At 51.9% G+C, this 17,271-nt stretch overlaps 1 protein-coding gene across 13 annotated transcripts in view; it reads left to right on the plus strand.

Moving 5' to 3' along the window:
* The window catches only part of ATP2B2 (ATPase plasma membrane Ca2+ transporting 2), a 299,071-nt gene that overhangs the window by 218,152 nt on the left and 63,648 nt on the right, over positions 1 to 17,271 (plus strand). For 8 of the 13 annotated variants that reach the window (XM_017847503.1, XM_017847498.1, XM_017847490.1 and 5 more), the window contains 4 exons: positions 836 to 1,093; positions 2,107 to 2,232; positions 14,789 to 14,914; positions 16,649 to 16,681. In XM_017847503.1, coding sequence (XP_017702992.1) covers positions 836 to 1,093; positions 2,107 to 2,232; positions 14,789 to 14,914; positions 16,649 to 16,681 — 543 coding nt within the window. The remainder of the gene's footprint in view (positions 1 to 835; positions 1,094 to 2,106; positions 2,233 to 14,788; positions 14,915 to 16,648; positions 16,682 to 17,271) is intronic. The other 5 variants (XM_017847495.1, XM_017847496.1, XM_017847501.1 and 2 more) reach the window with 1 other exon arrangement.

Consider the following 17,271-nt stretch of genomic DNA (forward strand, 5'->3'; position numbering starts at 1 on the left):
CTTCCTCTCCCTGAGCCCTGGAAGGTGGTCTCAGTGATTCCTATTTTGCAGATGAGGCCACTGAAGCTGGGGAAGGGCAATGACTTACCCAAAATCATGCAGAGGCAGCAGGATTAGAACCAGCTCATCTTCCCAACCTGCCTTGGCAATGTAATGAGACTCCAACAGAAGAGGACATCAGCAAAACTGCCTTCTCAGACCCTAAAGCACATCCAGTATTGGCTGCCTTTGTTCTGGAAAAAAAAAAAATGCCTCGCTTCCTCTCTTTTCTCATCAATTAGAGAAAATTCCTTGTCTTTTCTCATCAATTAAATTATCTTTTCTCTCCTCTGTGCCTTGTCTGTGCTGTAGAGTCCGTGAACTTTACCACATTAAATTTCAACTCTCACAATAGGTTCCCGAGATAAAGAATATTCTTTTCATTTTACCCAGATGAGAAAATGAGTTTCAGAAAGGGAGTCATTTGCCCAAGATCTCACAGCTAGAACAAAGGCAGAAAACTGAAGGGGCTAAGATGGTGGGCTCTGAAGCCAGACGGCCAGGGTTCACATTCTACTTCCTACTTGCCCTTCATAGCTTGGGCAAGTCACTTGACCTCTCTGAGAAACCTCAGTTTCCACATCTGTGAAATGGGCAGTGTGAGTCCCCTCCCTGTGAGACGATCTGCGTGAAGTACTTTCCACAGGGTTTGGTACCCAGACACACTGAATCAGTGGATAATTATCATCTGATTCTTAACACTTGTTACTTGGCAGAGCTGAGCTGTAAATCCAGGCCCATGAGGACTCTCCTGCCTGGCTGACCTCACTCTGCCTGCTTCTATCTGGTCTTTCAGGATGCGCGACGGCCCAGGGTGGGGCAGAGGATGAAGGAGAGGCAGAGGCAGGTTGGATCGAGGGGGCTGCCATTCTCCTGTCAGTTATCTGTGTGGTCCTGGTCACGGCCTTCAATGACTGGAGCAAAGAGAAACAGTTCCGGGGCCTGCAGAGCCGCATCGAGCAGGAACAGAAATTCACCGTGGTCCGGGCTGGCCAGGTGGTCCAGATCCCTGTGGCTGAGATCGTGGTTGGGGACATAGCCCAGGTCAAATATGGTAAGTGTCCCAGCCACAGAGCCAGGTTCTAAAGCTGGATTATAGGCAGAGGTGGGACAGGCCAGGCTGATGCAAAGAGATTGGCTCAAGGAAGGGGGTGCCTTCCTGAAGGCTGAACCCAAACCAAGATGTCTTCTGAGATCCTTTAGGAGGTAGAAGGGTACGTCCTGGAGGGGGTACAATCCCAGAATCCATTTAAATCAGAAATGACAAGTACATGGCACATGTGCCACCACTCTCCAAACTTCCCCCCGTAGCAGACATTACTAATCAGTCACAGCTCAGAGCCTGCATACAGCTGCAGAAGCCTTCTCAGCACAGCATTCCAACAACCACTAATGCTCAGAATGGGTTTATTAGATGAAATCTGTTTCCCATCCCTGATTTGGCTGTTAATGGATGCTTGTTGGACTAGAGGAGATGTTAGAAAGCGTATAAGTGGATAACTGAATATTCTGGACTTGTGCTACTGCCATGGAGAATATGGGCAGGCTGGCACCAAAGGGAGTTTGAGCCAGATATGTCCTAGGTAAGTTGAGGCAGAAGGTAGGGTAGAGATTGTAGTGCCCCTCCTCACTCTGCCATAAAGGACTTGATTTCCCCTTGACAATGTGACTTGGTTGGGGCCTTCTGTACCCAACCAAGACAGACTGGTTCCTTCCAAAAGATTTCCCCAAACCATAACTGAGACTAAAGAAGAATGAATTGTTGGGAGACCTGCACTCCAAGTTCAGGTGAGGTCAAGAGAAACACTTCATAAAGTACATGCCTGCTTGAGCAAGGGTTGCAGGTCCCCAACCTCAGCCCTCCAGGCCTTGTGCTGTGCACCTTAGCTCCAGTCTTGAGCTATACATGGGCCGTCTATGGGCACCATCTTGGTTCCTACACCCTGTGAGCTCTAGGCATTCTATCCCTGATGGCAAACCTTCCCTGGTAATTGCACCTTTAAGGGAATGTTCCAGCCTTCTAGCCACCTGAGAGCCTGCTGACTCCCCTGCCCTTCCTCTTGCCAGGTGACCTCCTCCCTGCCGACGGCCTCTTCATCCAGGGCAATGACCTCAAGATTGATGAAAGCTCCCTAACCGGAGAGTCTGACCAGGTGCGCAAGTCTGTGGACAAGGACCCCATGCTGCTGTCAGGTGAGCTTCAGCCTGATGTTGGGCCCATTCCCGTCGCCATGCACAGGAGATGCCTGTGTGTCCCCTTCATGAGGCTGAAGGGACTCAGAGACTTTGATCCTTGGCTCTGGTATCTCCAGCCAGCTCAGCCCCAAGTGAGAACTCCCTTCCTTTTCCCTCACAAACACACACTGAGCCTACTGTGCACTCAGCAACCTGAGCCCTGGGGAGACTGCAGTGAATAAAATAGACAAAGCATCCCTTCCCTTATGGCATAGGCCTTCTAGTGACTTGGTTTACTAAAAAGCTGAACACCGAAACCCACTCTCATCAGAGATGAGAAAGAATCAGGCATGTGATAAGCGTTCTGGCCATGGCTGTGTGCCAGACACTGGGCCCGGCACTGGGGCTGCAGCAGTGAGTGAGGCAGGGAAGGCCCAGCCCTGAGGAGCTTGTGGCGGAGTGAGGAGCTTGTGGCGGAGTGAGGAGCAGGGAAGAGATGTGAAAATTCCTGAGCAGAGAAGTGTGTGAAGAAAACAAACAGGGCACAAGGTGTACTGAGTGTGGGTGATGAGGAGGAGCTGGCCTTGTGACTATCCGAGGAAGAGCACAGCAGGCAGAGGAAACAGCAGGGGCAAAAGCCCAGAGACAGGACCGGCTGGAGGGCAGTGAAATAGAGTGCAGAGACCAGAGGTCAGGCCTCATGGGCCATGGTCAGCAGTTTGGAAATTGTGATGAGGATTCTCTGGAACAGTGAGCTGATCATGTTTACATTTTTACAAGCTCACTCAGGGACAGAGAAGAGGTGGGGAAACCCTGCAGGGGTGAGACACTAGCCAGGTGAGACCCCTTTTCACAGGGACACCCAAAAGGCCTTATTGTCCAGCAGTGCTCAGCAAACACCCTCTGCAAAGCTACTCTGGGTGCTTAGGCTAAGTGCTGGGACTATCTCTACCCCGAACCCACCAGTGATTGAGGCCCAGCCCCTGCCTATGGGAGCCCCCAGCCTAAATGGCCTTGGGGATCCAGGCCTACCAACAGCTAATCCCACAGTAGACGTGTGAGGAAGGTGTTGTGAGAAAGCCAAGGAAGAAGCAGAGCTCCCTGGAGGAGGTAGTGTTGAGCTGGGTTTTAAAGGATGAATAGGAGCTTTCCAAGTCCGATCGTAGAGAAAGGGCCCTCCTAGCAGAGGGAACCACGTACAAAGGCACAGAGGTCTGAAAGAGTGTGGAATGTCCTGGAAATACAAACAGGTCTGCAGGACAGGATGGTAGGAGTAAGAGTAGAGGTGGGGGCATTTATTTATCCAGCATTTATTCAACCAACAATTGTTAAGCACATACTGTGTGCCACTGGTTAAGGGAACAAACAAGGTCCCTGCTGTCCTGGAGCTTAGAATTTAGTAAAGGAGAGAACCAGTAAAGGAACAAGCAAGCAAATATGCAAGGAAACTTCAGATAATGATAAGTCAGATGAAGATGTTCCACCATCATAGTGAGATATAGAGACCTGCAGGAAAGGCACAGGAATCTGAGTTGGTCAAGGAAGGCCTGTCTGAAAAGTGCATTTGACCTAAAATCAGAACAATGAGAAGAAAAGTATTCCAGGCAGAGAGACAGCAAGTGCAAAGTCCCCAGTGTCTCACTGAGAGACCATGGAATGCCCCGAATGACCTCTTAGAACATAGGGCCACATGAGAGTTCAATAAATTGTTACGGCCTGTGGCCCTGGTCCTGCCCTCTGGGATGAAGTGATTGACAGACAGAGCATCCTTGGGGGCAGTGGCCAGGTAAGTCCTCTGGGTGTGTGGAAGCCCGGGGCAGGCATGGGCCTGAGAGGATAGAAACTTCAGACAGTTTGGAGAAGAGGGAAGAGGGGAGGATGCTGGCAGGAGGCTGGAGAGAGAATGTTCAGAATCACTGGCCTGACAGCATCACAAACCAGCCAAGGAGGAGGGCACAGGTGCAGAGAGACTCTGGAAAAGACACAATGGGCAGAAATGGGTGGGAAGCCAACCAGCCAGCCTGGAGTGAGTCATAGGGTGGCTGCATCTAGGAGCAGGGGCAAGAGGGCCCAGAGGGAACAGAGGTGCCAAAAATAAGACAGTGCTGAAGGCAGAGGATGGGAGCAGGAGATTTCAGGATGATATTTCAGTTGGCTGTGTATGCCAACTCTGTCAAGAAGCCTCAAAACTTGGAGAGGCCAGGATGTCTCCAGGGAGGCCAGAAGTCCCAAGAGACCAAGAGATCCTACAGGAGAGCTGAGGCCTGCAGGCCCTTGGAGACTCGGAAGAGAGCTCACCCCTTAGTGGGGAAGGACAAGGGTACTGAGGACAGACAGAAGGCATTCCAGGTCTCAGCAGGGATCCCAGTGAGTCCCGTGAAGCCTGGGCTGCTGAGGTCAGCATTGGTCTTGGCAGGATTCCCAGTCATCTCGGAATGGTGGCCTGTGAGCACTGAGATGAGAAAGGGGTGACTGCAAATAGCCACTACAGGCCCTGTGAGCCCAAGTTGAACGAGCGGCTTTGGTCTGAATCTGGTTGGAAGCCTGGGTAGATGGAATAGGCCTGGGGCCTCTGGGTGTCAGGAGACATCAGCCAAGGTCTCCACGATGTCCTTGTGGACAGGAAGGAGAGGGGCATGTAGGAACCTGGAGATCTCGGTGGGTTCTTGCTGGTTCTTGGGTTGCTGGTAATCTGGTGGATGGTTTCTAGTGGCCTTCCCTGGAGCTCTATCCTGTTGCAGTGTGCAAAGTGTTCCCATCAGTCTCTCAGAGGCCACAAGTGCAGGGGGGTGGCAAAAAGAAAGCAACTGTCAGGATCCAGAAAGATGATCACAGGATGTAGGATGAACCAGATGGAAGAAAGTGAAGCTCCATGGCGAGCCTGAAGCCCTGGCATCCGAAATCCAATTGCGTGAGAGTCAGCAGGGCAAGGGAGTGTGGCTCAGCTCAAACTCATAGGGAGAAACTGAGAAAGGGGCATAGCTGGCTCCATACAAAGCAGTATAATTGGAAAGAGAATTCTGTAACAGTGGGGACCATTATCGGACAAAAGAGGCTGCCTGTAAGATAGTGAGTTCCCCGTCACTGACTGTCTATGAGCAGGACATAGACAGGCTGTGGGTGGGGATTGTTGGAGAGTGACCCACTGAGTGGGTACTGCATTCAGCGCCCCTCCCAGCCCTGAGAGTACATTCACCATGCCCTGCATGCCCTGTCTCCCACTCTGCCTCTACTGCTGATCCACCTTGTCTTGCTCCCTTCAATCTGCCTCTGCTGAGGCTGTCCTCTGTTCCTAGTCTTGTTTCTTCGTCTTTGCCCACTTAACTTTTTCCCATCTGCTCAAGCCCCACCTCCTCCATGAAGGCTTCCCTGACCACCATTGCCCTGTGGCAGTCAACCCCTGAGCACCTGGGACCCACCTTTAACCTGTGACACTCCACTTCGTGCTTGGCCCAAACAGACAGCCCCGTCATGGTGACTGAGTTTTGCACTGCACAAACCATCTCAAATAAAATGAAGAACAAAATTCATAGACCATCCCACTACCCAATCAGATCTCACTGGTCACACTTTTATAGGCTCTGCTGTCCTTGGCCACATGCAGAAACACGACACTACCAGGATGTGTTTCTGCATCAATCCTCTTGCCCACACAGGCCTGGGCAGCCGGGAGCTCTAAGCTGGAAGCTCTCAGGAGGTTGTGCCCAGCTCACCCCTGGGCCCTGCAGACCTTAGGCTCTGTCCTCCAGAGTGAGTGGGGAGAAGCTGTGCAGAGAGGTAGAGCAGAGCGTCAGGCTGAGCTGAACAGGACCTGAGCTCTCAAGTGAACTTGCTGTGTGGCCTCGGGCACATGGCTTTACTTCTTTGAGCTCATTTCCCTGGGAGGACAATAAGAATGTCGTTCATGATATGATGTAAGTGGATCCCCTAGCACAGTGCTGCACAGGGTGGCTCAAGATGAGCTGGTCCCCTTCCCTGTTCCTTGGGTGGGGCCTGGACTTGGGGGTGAAACAGACTGAGTTCCAATCCCAACTCTACTCCTCCTTAGCCAGGGACTTCCAACGAGCTTCTCCCACTTCTGATTATGGCCCCAGCTCATGAGGTTGTGTTGAAATCTGGAACCTCCAGAAATGTCCATTTCCCCCTCTCATCCTTCATCTCAAATATCTCCCCTTTCCCACCTCTCTGGGCTACCCATTTCCTCTCCATCATCCAACTCCTCCCTGCCTTCAGCCTGCAGTAGCCTGCCTCCCCCAGGGGGTGTTCCTTGATTAGTTTCTTCCCCAGTGTTCCGAACTCCCTGCATAACAGCCATATGAATGCTCATTTTTGTGCACAACCAGCCACCATGGGCCCTTTACATGGGCAGGGAGGTCTTGCTGGGCCTTCCAGTCTGATGATCCTTGACGAACAACACAGAGGGACCAGGCTAGGGACACTTGTAGGGTCCTTATGGTGGTTGAGAAAGCCATAGTGTCATCTCATGCACTGGTTCAACTTAGAAGAGGGCAGAAAACACTCAGTTCTGGTCAGTTGGTCCAATCATGCTTGGCCCGTGACCCTGGACAGGTCCCTTCGCCTCTCTGAGCCTCTGTGTCTGTGTCAGTACAATGGCCCCACCAGGGGCCCCCACTGCCTACCCCACAGGGCTGTTGTGGGGACCCCAGGCATGCACACATGTGACTGTCCTTTGCAGACAAACCCTGCAGGTGTGAGGTGCTGTATGGTGTAGAAGGAACGTGGCATTTGGAGGCAGAACACCCAGGTTCCAGCCCTCCAACTGCTCCCACTGTGGCCTCTGCCCCTCAGAACCTCAGTTTCCCCATCTGACAAATGAGGGCAGACCAGCCTTCAGAAAGACTCAAATGACCTCAACACTCAGGGCACCAAGGAAATCACCAAAACTAGGCAGGTTTCCCCCTACCTTCCTATCCCCCAAGGACAGACAGGCAGACACGAGCCCGTCTCTGGTGTATTTTCAGATGGCACAGAGTAAAAATGTTCAGAAATTGCAAACTCATATGTCTGCAGGGCCAGGGCCAGGTAGGGAGAGCACAGGTGCCAAACCCAGACCACAGCTGCTTCCCATTGCTGCCTGCAGAATTGCCAGCCCAATCTGACCTCAGTGCTCGCTTTACAAGAGGAGCCAGAAATCCAGATTTCCCTGTACAAGCTCTCGATGTTTAAGCATTAGCAAGAAATTCCCATTTTTTAAAGTCCCTATGGGTCAAGCCACATATGGGTGGGACCTAGAGTGCAAATTCTGACCTAGGCCTGTTTTTTAGCTTTGTGTTTTAAGATAATTTCAAACTTTCAGAAAAGTTGCAAGGATGGTACAAAGAATATGGGCATGCCCTAAACTCTGATTTGGCTGTTGCTAACCTTTTGCCCTCTTTGCTTTCCGACAAATCTCATTCTCCCCCTCATCATGCAGATGTGATGGCCTTCTCCCGCTAGACACTGCAGGTGTATCTCCCAAGAGCAAGGGTATTCTCATGCATAACCACAACAAGCCATCAATTCAGGAAACCTGACATTGATGCGGTACTGTTACTTGCTGTGCCATCCAAATTCACATTCTGCCAATTGTGCCTGCATTCTCCAGGCCAGGATCCTTGTGGGGCCCTGTGTGCCACTTGGATATCCTGCCTCTTTGGTCTCCTTTCACGTGGAGCAGCGCCTCATCTTTTCATTGTCTTCCTGGAAAGCCAGTGTTTTTTAAACCCTCCCAGGTCATGAACTTCCATGAGAGTTCCACTAAAGCAGTGATCCCAGATGCCCAAACTCCTGATCTTGCAGCATTTCAGGGGATTCGATGATCCCTAGAGGACCCTGGTCCTATCCCAATTTGCAGCTGGGGAAACTGAGGCCCAGATCAGAAGTGTGAGGCCCCACAGAGGTCAGGGGCAGGGCGGGAGCCAGACCCCAGTTCTGGGCTCTTCCTGTAGCCCCCATGCAGAAGCCTGCCTCCAAAGACTGAATGAACTTTATTTCCCACTAGTGTGGCCTTTTTGAAGCCTCTTGTAGTAACTTCCACTGGGAAATGCAGTACTAGACTAGACGCCATCAATGTGGCAGTGGAAGGGGCTAGAGCCAGGGGGCCAGGATGGCGGGGTTGTCTTCAAAAAACAGCAAGGCCTGGCTCCAGCAGGCCCAATGGCTCAACCCCTGCAAGACCCCGACATACCCTCCCCCCTTACCCCTGCCAGCCAGAGCACTAACAGCATGAGGTCATGCAGGACATCGGTAAACCCTCTTGGGACTGTGCCCACATCCCAGTGCCTGCTGCCCACCCCACCAAGCAGAAGGCCAGGCATGGGAGAGCCGGACCTGCCACCACTGCCACCGCCTCCAGGGAGCCTAGGACGACACCGTGACTGCAGAAGGCCCAGTATGCTACTCGGCCCGCACTCTCTCCATTACACTACCCTGCCTCTTCTCCATGAGAGGCAGCGGGGTGTAGTGGATAGAGCACGGGTTCAAGTCCCGGCTCCGCCACTCACAGCTGTGTGACCCTGGGCCATCACTCAAGCTCTCTGAGCCAGAAAGTGGTGGGCAGAGGGGCTGGGGATTGAACTTGCGCCAAAACCTACCTCACAGGGCTGTTGTGAGGAGGACACTTTGCCTACTGCCTCGTGCTCTGTGAGCGTGTGTTATTAACTGCATTAATAATAATAATAATGGAAGAACTGTGTCTGGGCTGGGAATCATATTGGCTTTGTTTGGTGCTTGTGCCTGGAGGCAGATAGTATCCCCCAGAAATGGCCTCTATCCCTTCTTCACAGCCTCTCCCCACTGAAGGAACCCTTTTAGAAGAGATGACCTCTCCCCTCTCCCTGTCCAGAAAGAGGCCTGGAAGGCCACACCCAGGAGATCAAGGAACCCTAGGTCCAGCCCGTACTGTCCTACATCCTCTCTAACTTCAGTCATTCACCCTCTCTGGGCTCAGAAACCCCATTTTGCAAAAGGAGGCTTCCCAGTTCTGCTACCTACGGCTCAGCATATCCCACGAGCCACCACAGAAGGCTTTGGCTCCAAGACTGCCACCATCTGGACCAGCTCAGAGCTGGTCCTGCTGTTCAGGACAGGCCCAAGGCCAGGATGGGCTTTGAGCCTGCAGCTGGGAAGGTCGTGGCCACTCTCTGCTGCCAGGTCAGAGACCAAGGAACATCCCCTCCACAGGACCAGGACAGGGACAGAAGCTTGGGCAGGACGGGACAGACAGTCCCATCCACGGAAACCAGTGTTCCCTGAGCCTGGGCTCCCTTTTCCTCCCACCCATGGGATGGCTGGTAGCTCCCCACTGCTCTCCGACCCCCCTCTCTCTCGCTCCTCAGGGCTGCTCCAGGCAGCTCTCCCACCAACTTTGTCCCCAAGGTGGAAAGAGCACAAGATTGGAGCCACAGACCAGCTCCCATCCCAGCTCTGCCTTCCTGGGCTGAATACAGAGATGACCCCCTGAGCTGCTGCCCTATCTGTGAAATAGGGTGAGGCTGACCACCTCACAGACTGTGGCAGCTGAACGAAAGTGGCTCAGATGGAACTTGACACATCATGAATGCTCAGAAGATATTCTCTTCCTTCCTCCCCCTCCACCCAAAAATACTCTCAGTGGCTCCCTATTGAGCACCAAGCAAAGACTCTGCTCTGTCTCTCTCCGGAGGCGCAGGCACCTTCTCCCTTAGTGGGCGCTGAGCTTTGGCCCGGCTGCCCACCGCCATCATACTGGGCCACCTCCCACTTTTGCCTGGCTGTGTCCCCTCCAGCCCGCCACGTCCTTGGCTTGATTTTGTCTTGCATTGCTGTAGATCTGTGTGCCTATCTGCTCTCCTTGACCCCAGCTAGACTGTGAGCTCCTGGAGGGCAGGGACCACAGGGGGCCCTCCCACAGGCCCAATAGCCTGGCATGGAGTTGACACCCCACCATGTCTGTCCATCAAGTGAAGGACTGTGGAGCTGTCCACCAGAAGGGGGTGCCATCTGGTCATTCTGTCCACACAGGCCTCTGCCGGCCTCTCCACACCCTCTTCTTCCCGAGATGTAGCTGTCTACCCCACCCAGGACATGCCCTGGGCTGTTCTTCCTGGGACAGAGTGTCGAGACACTATCACTGAGATGTGGTGACCTAAGCAGCTCCCACTCTGCAGATGACACAACTGAGGTCCAGAAAGGACCGTGGCCCCACGGTCACATAGCAATCAGAATTAGACACCAGGTCCCAAGTGCCCTCTTCCGGGTCTAGGGCTCTCTCTCCACCCCTCCCCATGCTTGTCTTCTGAAGGGCTCCGTGGGCAGTTAGAGGAGGTGGGGGCTACAGAGTGCTGCGCAAGGGACTGTGGTCAGTGAGGTCCCACAAGGCCCTATCAGGGCCTCCATCCCCAAGAGGCTCCCACCTCTGCCCCTACTCAAAGACCCTGTGGTCGTCCTTTTAGAGGTTTAGCCCACTGCCCTTTGACTTGGATGTCTGTTGCTCTACCATTATTTGCTTCTGCCATGGTGTTAAGCATTGTCCTCTGCAGGGGACTTGTGGAGCTGGAGGGGTACAGCCTAGGAAATGCCCCTCTCCTTTGGAGTCTTCCCCTGGCAGGAGGGCCTGGGAGAGGAGAAGGCACAGCCCAGTGAGGTGTGGGAGGAGCGGGCACAGCTGGGATGAATGTGACCCTTTGCAAAACATAAAGATGATTTATTAGGGGTGTCAGTATTCCCAATTATATATGTAATACATACCCACCCTGGAAAGTTCAAAATAGTACAAAAAATTGTGCTGGAGTTGCAACTCCAAACCAGGCTGTGCGGGGGAGGCCCAGAGGACACTCCCACTCAGACGGTGCCTTCAAGGGGCTCATGGTCAGGTGAAGGAGCCAGGCCTGGAAGCACCCCCAGAGGAGACTGCAGGTGATTCAGAGGAGACAGATGAAGTCCCCTAATGGGAGTCAGGAGAGCCACCCAAGGCGAAGGGCATTCATCCTGTGGAGGAGGTTTTGAGCAAGAGGTGAGGGAAGGGCATTCAGGTGATCACTGTGAGCAAAGGCCAGGGGGGTGGACACCAAGGCCCAGTGAGTTGTGCACGCTCCAAGGGCAGAGGCCACGAGACAGGACTCAGTGTCCAGGGCCCAAGAAGGCTGAGGTCTCATCCAGGGGGTGCTGACTAAGTGGTTTGGACCTCAGGGAGCCTTCCAAACCCTCGAAGAGGGGAATGGAACTGGGGGGACACAGGTAAGAGCAGAGGCTTGGGGATATTGGAGAACAGAAGGAGGGAGGACTGGGAAATTGTGGATGCCCCATCTCCCCTGCCCTTGCTATTGCTGGGCTCTGGAGGACACCCTGGAGCATCGCCAGGGCTGGGCGGGGAGCGCTCTATGCCTAAGGCCCTCCCTGGCATCCTCCTCCCACCTCCCTGCCTCCGGATGTGGGTGTAGAGCTAGCTGCCAGCTCCCTGCTGCGATGGGAGTGATTAGATTAGAAGGTGATTTGGTGGGTCTGATTATCTTGGGTGGAAATTGGCCCCCTGCATCTTTTTCCATCCTGTCTTGGCTTGGGAGGTGGGGAGCAGCCTCTTGGTTGCCACCTAAGCTGGAGAACCAATGCCTTCATGTCCAACAAACCTTTCTACTGATGTGTCTCAGACCAGAATGTGAGGGCCTTGTCCCCTGGAGGTGAAGTGGAAAGTAACAAAGACAACAGGCTCAGGGACAGCAGAGAGTTCAAGTCCAGGCTCTGCCCCTCACCAGCAGAGTGACTCGGCAGGTTACTCCTCCACTCCGAGCCTCAGTTTCCTCCAGTTTAAGGACTAGATGAGATCATTGAGCGTGGAAGGCAGTACATGCCCTGCACGCAGTAGGTATTCTACTTACACAGGAGGTCAGCTTGGGTGGCTGTTACTGCTTTCTGTGCCCTGTGAATGCAATGTAGTGTTCCTTCCTCTCCTTTGAAGAGTCTCCGGTGATGCCTACCATGAGACCCCAGTTTCTTATCTGTCTAATGCTGATACATAACAACCTCTCCTCCTGGCACACTAACACGCCAAGCCGGTGCCCATGGAGGCATCTTGTCAGCAAGTTATTATAATAAACAAGGCCCTGTTATTGGGCCTCAGCAGGGTGACAGAGCAGGGTGGGGTGCTCCAGGGTCTGCCTGTGATGAGAAGTTACCAGGCCTGGGCTGCTCAGCCTGGAGCTAATGTCTGAGCTCATTCTGTGGTCCCCACTGTGCCCTGCCAAGAGGAAAAAATAAAAGCACTGTCTTTCTGTCTTGGGGATGGCCAAAGAGCTTGCCATCTGAGAATCTGAGTTCTGCACGCCCCCTCTGTGAGCCTTGGTGACTTGGTTTCTGCATCTATGCATGGAAAGGCTGACATTTACCTGCCTGAAAGGAATCACTGGAAAGTGTCTGTCTCTCTGTAAAGCCCTTTGAGATCCTGAGATCCTACAGACCAAGAGGCTAGATTGTTGCATGCACACACACACACACACACACACACACACACACAAAGCATGCACACACACACAGGCGCACACACACACAACATTGGGATATCACTCAGATCCTACAAGGAAAGGGACAAGGTGGATGACGCCACTTAAAAAGTGAAAACAGATTCCTTGCTTAAGGAAAACTCTTTAGGTCCTGACTCAGAACCCCTCAACCCTTATTTTAGATACAATCCTAATGAGTTTCCTGACATAGATTTCAAATCTGAAGCAAACCAAAACACAGCGAGAGATAAGTTATGCTGAAAACAGGAAGAAGTGGCACCCAGTCTCAAGGGGACAGAAAGGAGAACTCTAAAAAGCAGAAGTGAGTCCAAGAAGCAAGGCATGGCATGCCAGAGAGTCACTGTCGTGCCTGTCAAGGCCTCTGTGATACTGTCCAGCCAGGCCAGGGTAGAAATCTTACTCCCCCATCTAAGAAGGTAGTGTGTCCCTCATGGCATACAGCTTTCTACCCAGAGTAGCAAAAAATAAAAACAGGAAAAAAAATGTGTGCCTGGAGAGCCAACCTTCCAGGATCCAGATTCTTCCAGCACCAGTCAAAGGACAAAGGATCAGCAGTGCCGCATTCTCTCGCTGCTAGAACTGGGCGGGCATAGCTGCCGTTCACTTCCCAGACTGGGTCCCAGCTGTCCTCCTGGGGTCATCTTTGCTTCCACAGTGAGGCCATGGCTTCAGTGGGCTTTTTTTCCAATTTTTAAAATTATATTAATAGTAAAGTACACATAATATAGAATTTACCATTTTAATCACTTTCAAGTGTACAGTTCAATGGCATTAAGTACATTCACGTTGTTGTGCAACTGTCACCGCCATCCATCCACAGAAGTCTTTTCATCTTCCCAAACTGAAGCTCTGCACCCATTAAACACTAACTTTCATTTCCCTTCCCCAGCCCCTGGCACCCACCATTCTACTTTCTGTCTTTGAAGTTGATGACTCTGGGGACCTCATGCAGGTGGAATCATATGGTATTTATAGTTCTTTTATGGCTGGCTCACTTACTTCAGTGTCCTCAAGATTCATCCATGTTGTAGCCTGTTCAAGTTTCTTTCTCTTTAAAGCTGAATAATACTCCATTGAGTGTATAGACCACATTTCTTCCCCCTCTGCAGCTTATCCTCCCTCTGAAGCCCTTGCTTGCTTGCTGTTGGACAAGTTGCTCTCTGAGCCTGCATGGTGGAGAGGCTGCCTGCAAGCAGCAACAAGACTCTCTCATGAAACAAAAGTTGACACTGAAGCCCCAGATATAAAACAAATAGAAGTAGAGCCACCCTGACCAAAGGCCTCTTTCACCCCCCAGTAGCCACCGTTCCAGCCCCTGGAAAGAATTTCAGGGCCCTTTGGAACCCAGTTTGAGAAATCTAAAGTTCTAGGAAAGAGGTTCTTAACCTTTCTTGCAGCATAGACCCCTGGAGTAGTTTGGTGTCATCATGTGCCACTCCTACTCCAAATAAAGCCTTAAAGTGCATAAAATGAAATGCGTGGGGTCCCATAAGGTCCCACTGAGATCACAAAGGAAACCAATTATATTGGCATAAAGTAGAAAAAAAATGTGTGATATAGTAATGAGTGTACTTTATTAGAACACTGAATAACAAGATCTGGCAAGCAGTCACATAACCACTTTATTTATAAAATAGAGATGAGCAACAACAATGCTGCAATAGCTGTAAAGTGATATGAAAAAAATCTGTGATTTTTGTAATGTGTGTAGTGGCATCATGGACACTGATAACACTCCTGGAGTTTGATGTCTACGTCTGTAAGGGTGGGAGAGGAGTGGGGAGAAGGAGACAGAAGGAGGAAGTAACCCTCCAGGGCAGGTAGTAGGTGGTGGGCCTGGAGATGTTTGGGGTACCTGAGAACTGACAGATAGCAGTGTTTCCACCCCAGCACTGTCCTGAGGTGAAAGCATCTTGAAAGGGCCCACGACACACACAGTGTGAATCTTAACCATAGGTGATACCTCATGACCTCAGCAGGCAAAGAGCCAGGAGCTGACTGAGACCACATTTTTTCACTCCTTTGGGGAGAGGGCTTCAGCTGTGCAATGGTAACTTGGCTTTTGTCTCCTTTCCCAGGGACCCACGTGATGGAGGGCTCAGGACGGATGTTGGTGACTGCTGTGGGTGTGAACTCTCAGACTGGCATCATCTTTACCCTGCTGGGGGCAGGTGGTGAAGAGGAAGAGAAGAAAGACAAAAAAGGTAAGCCTAATTCCCTTGCAGACCAGGAGAGGAGCTCTTAAGGCCACATTTTTTTTTTTTTTTTTTGTTTATTTGTTCACTCAACAAAATAGTTATTGAGTGCCTTCTATGTCCACACCCTGTGCTGACAGCCACCTCCTGCATCCTTAAGGCCTGCATGGGCCAGGTAGGCTCTGTCTGTTCCATCTCCAGGTCTTGTCCCAGTCTCTGTCTTGTCCAATCATGTCATGGAGGCCCCTCCTTCCCCTCTGGGCCAGGCCAAGGATGCTGACCATGTTGTTGAGTCTCCAGCCTCAAGTGGTAGAAACAGCAAGCATCAATTGGTCCCATCATTACTCCAGTATTGAGTAGAAATCCCCACCCAAGCATATTCCTTCCAATATTGTCAACTCCACTAAGCAGAACTGAAAATCCACCCAGCATAGATTCATCCAAGACATGGGCAGAGGAGATTCTGGGAAAGGCAGCCAGATGCATGACTCCAAATCAACCATTATGAGTTTGCTCTCCAGTGCTCCCAGACTTGCCATCTCATCTGAGTTCTAGTTCTTCCTCCTCCTTGAAAATATGATTCCTTATTCACTGGGGTTCCCTAAATGCAGCAGGCTGACCACCCAAGCTAAAACTGTCTCTCAGAACAGAGGGAGAGATGTTCACACAAAAAGCTCAAGTCTCCTCAGGCCAGGCCCAAATCCAAAGGCCCAGACTTCTGGTCCCAGCACAGCTGACTCCTTACCTGTCACCACACGTAATCTCAAAGATAGCCCCCCTTTCACATTTTCAGTCTTTTGTCTCCTTCCTTAAGCTCTAGAGGAGGATCTGTGACATTCAGAACTTCTAGAATCCCAGAAGGGAGATGAGAGGACAGATGGCCCCCCCTGAGTTTTAGGGGCAGCCCTGCTCCCTCCAGCTCTGTGCCAATCAGGCACAGAGCTTAGGCCAAGATTGAAGATTACTTGTTCCTGAAGGCAAAACCCATTTTCTAGGGGATCCCCTAAGATGATGGTGGCCCCTCCAGCAGGAACAATGGAGCTGAGCTGTGTTCTGAGAAATTAGAAGGCTGGAGAGAGTAAAGGGGTGCTGAGGCTGAAACTGAGGAAAGAGTCCTGACCAAGAGTCCCAGAGGACATAAGGAGAGTGTGCACATGCTGGGCTTGAATCTGTGGTCAGGATGGCTGAGCCCTATTCCGCAATGACAGCAGTTAGGCAGATCTGAGCAGGTAGACAAGATACAGCAGCCTGTACCCATTGTCTTCGCCTCACTGAGGCTTGGGTGAGGGGAAGGTGCCCCCAGACTCTTCTGTGGGCCAGATCTGTGGTTTTTAAATGCCAGTAGGAAGACAAGCCTCAACTGCCCCAGAAGCACAGTTCAGGGTCCTTCGCTGAGCATTCACCTGCACTCCAGTGAGATGGGAGATGTCAGAAAAATAGCCTCATGTGGAAAGAAGATGGTGGAATGTGGAGGGAACGTGGCAGAGGAAGCCTGGGGGAGCAGCCCAGCAACTCAGGCCACCATGAGCAGCATGGCCTCAGCTGGGCCCCCTCTGCCCTCCCATCCCATCACCTCTACTAGGAACATTTCTTAGAGCCCACCACATGTCCCCATTTCAGGATGACCCTAGGTGTATGGCCATGTGTGTATGCACGTGTGTGTGTGTGTGTGCGTGCGCATGCGTGGGCAGATGAGGCTGTGTGCTTCTCCTTCATTAATATGTCTCAAAAATCATCACACAGGTGTGAAGAAGGGGGATGGCCTTCAGCTACCAGGTACAGTAAGACACCCTCAGGGTAGACGGGCTTTTAGAAATAGCAGCAGGCTTTGGTCATTGGACCCTGCCCCTAGACCACCAGCACACAGCTGGAGGAGGCCACATGCCTATGGGTGGCTCCACCCCCCCAGACCCTCCTCTGTGCCCTCGTGTGATGCCAGCCCTGTGGGACAAGCCAACACCCCACTCCACCCTCTTGCCTTTACAGTGTCTCACCCTACTGGCCAATGCCAAGTGGTACCACCACCATCTCTACATCACCCTTAGGCCTGCATACCAGCATGCAAAGCTTGCTCACCATCACAGGACCCCCCTCCCCAGGCCCTGCTCTCCCCACCAGCACCCCCGGGGAGCCCATGCCCTCACGCAACTGTGTGCTTCACCCAGGGGGACCTCTTCCTGCCCATAGAACACTATTCCCCACCCCCAAGATAGAGCAAAAGGTGTGAATTTAGCCATCTCATATCACTTTTAATTTCTAAATTAAGAAAAATTCACTAGTGCCTTTTCTGTCCCATATACCAAATGCAATATGCTTGATGTCACCTTTTAAATTTGGGGGGCATCTCACGTGAGAGTTCCCAAAGC

The sequence above is a fragment of the Rhinopithecus bieti genome, unplaced genomic scaffold (assembly GCF_001698545.2).
Source record: "Rhinopithecus bieti isolate Rb0 unplaced genomic scaffold, ASM169854v2 scaffold_29378, whole genome shotgun sequence".
NCBI lineage: Eukaryota > Metazoa > Chordata > Mammalia > Primates > Cercopithecidae > Rhinopithecus > Rhinopithecus bieti.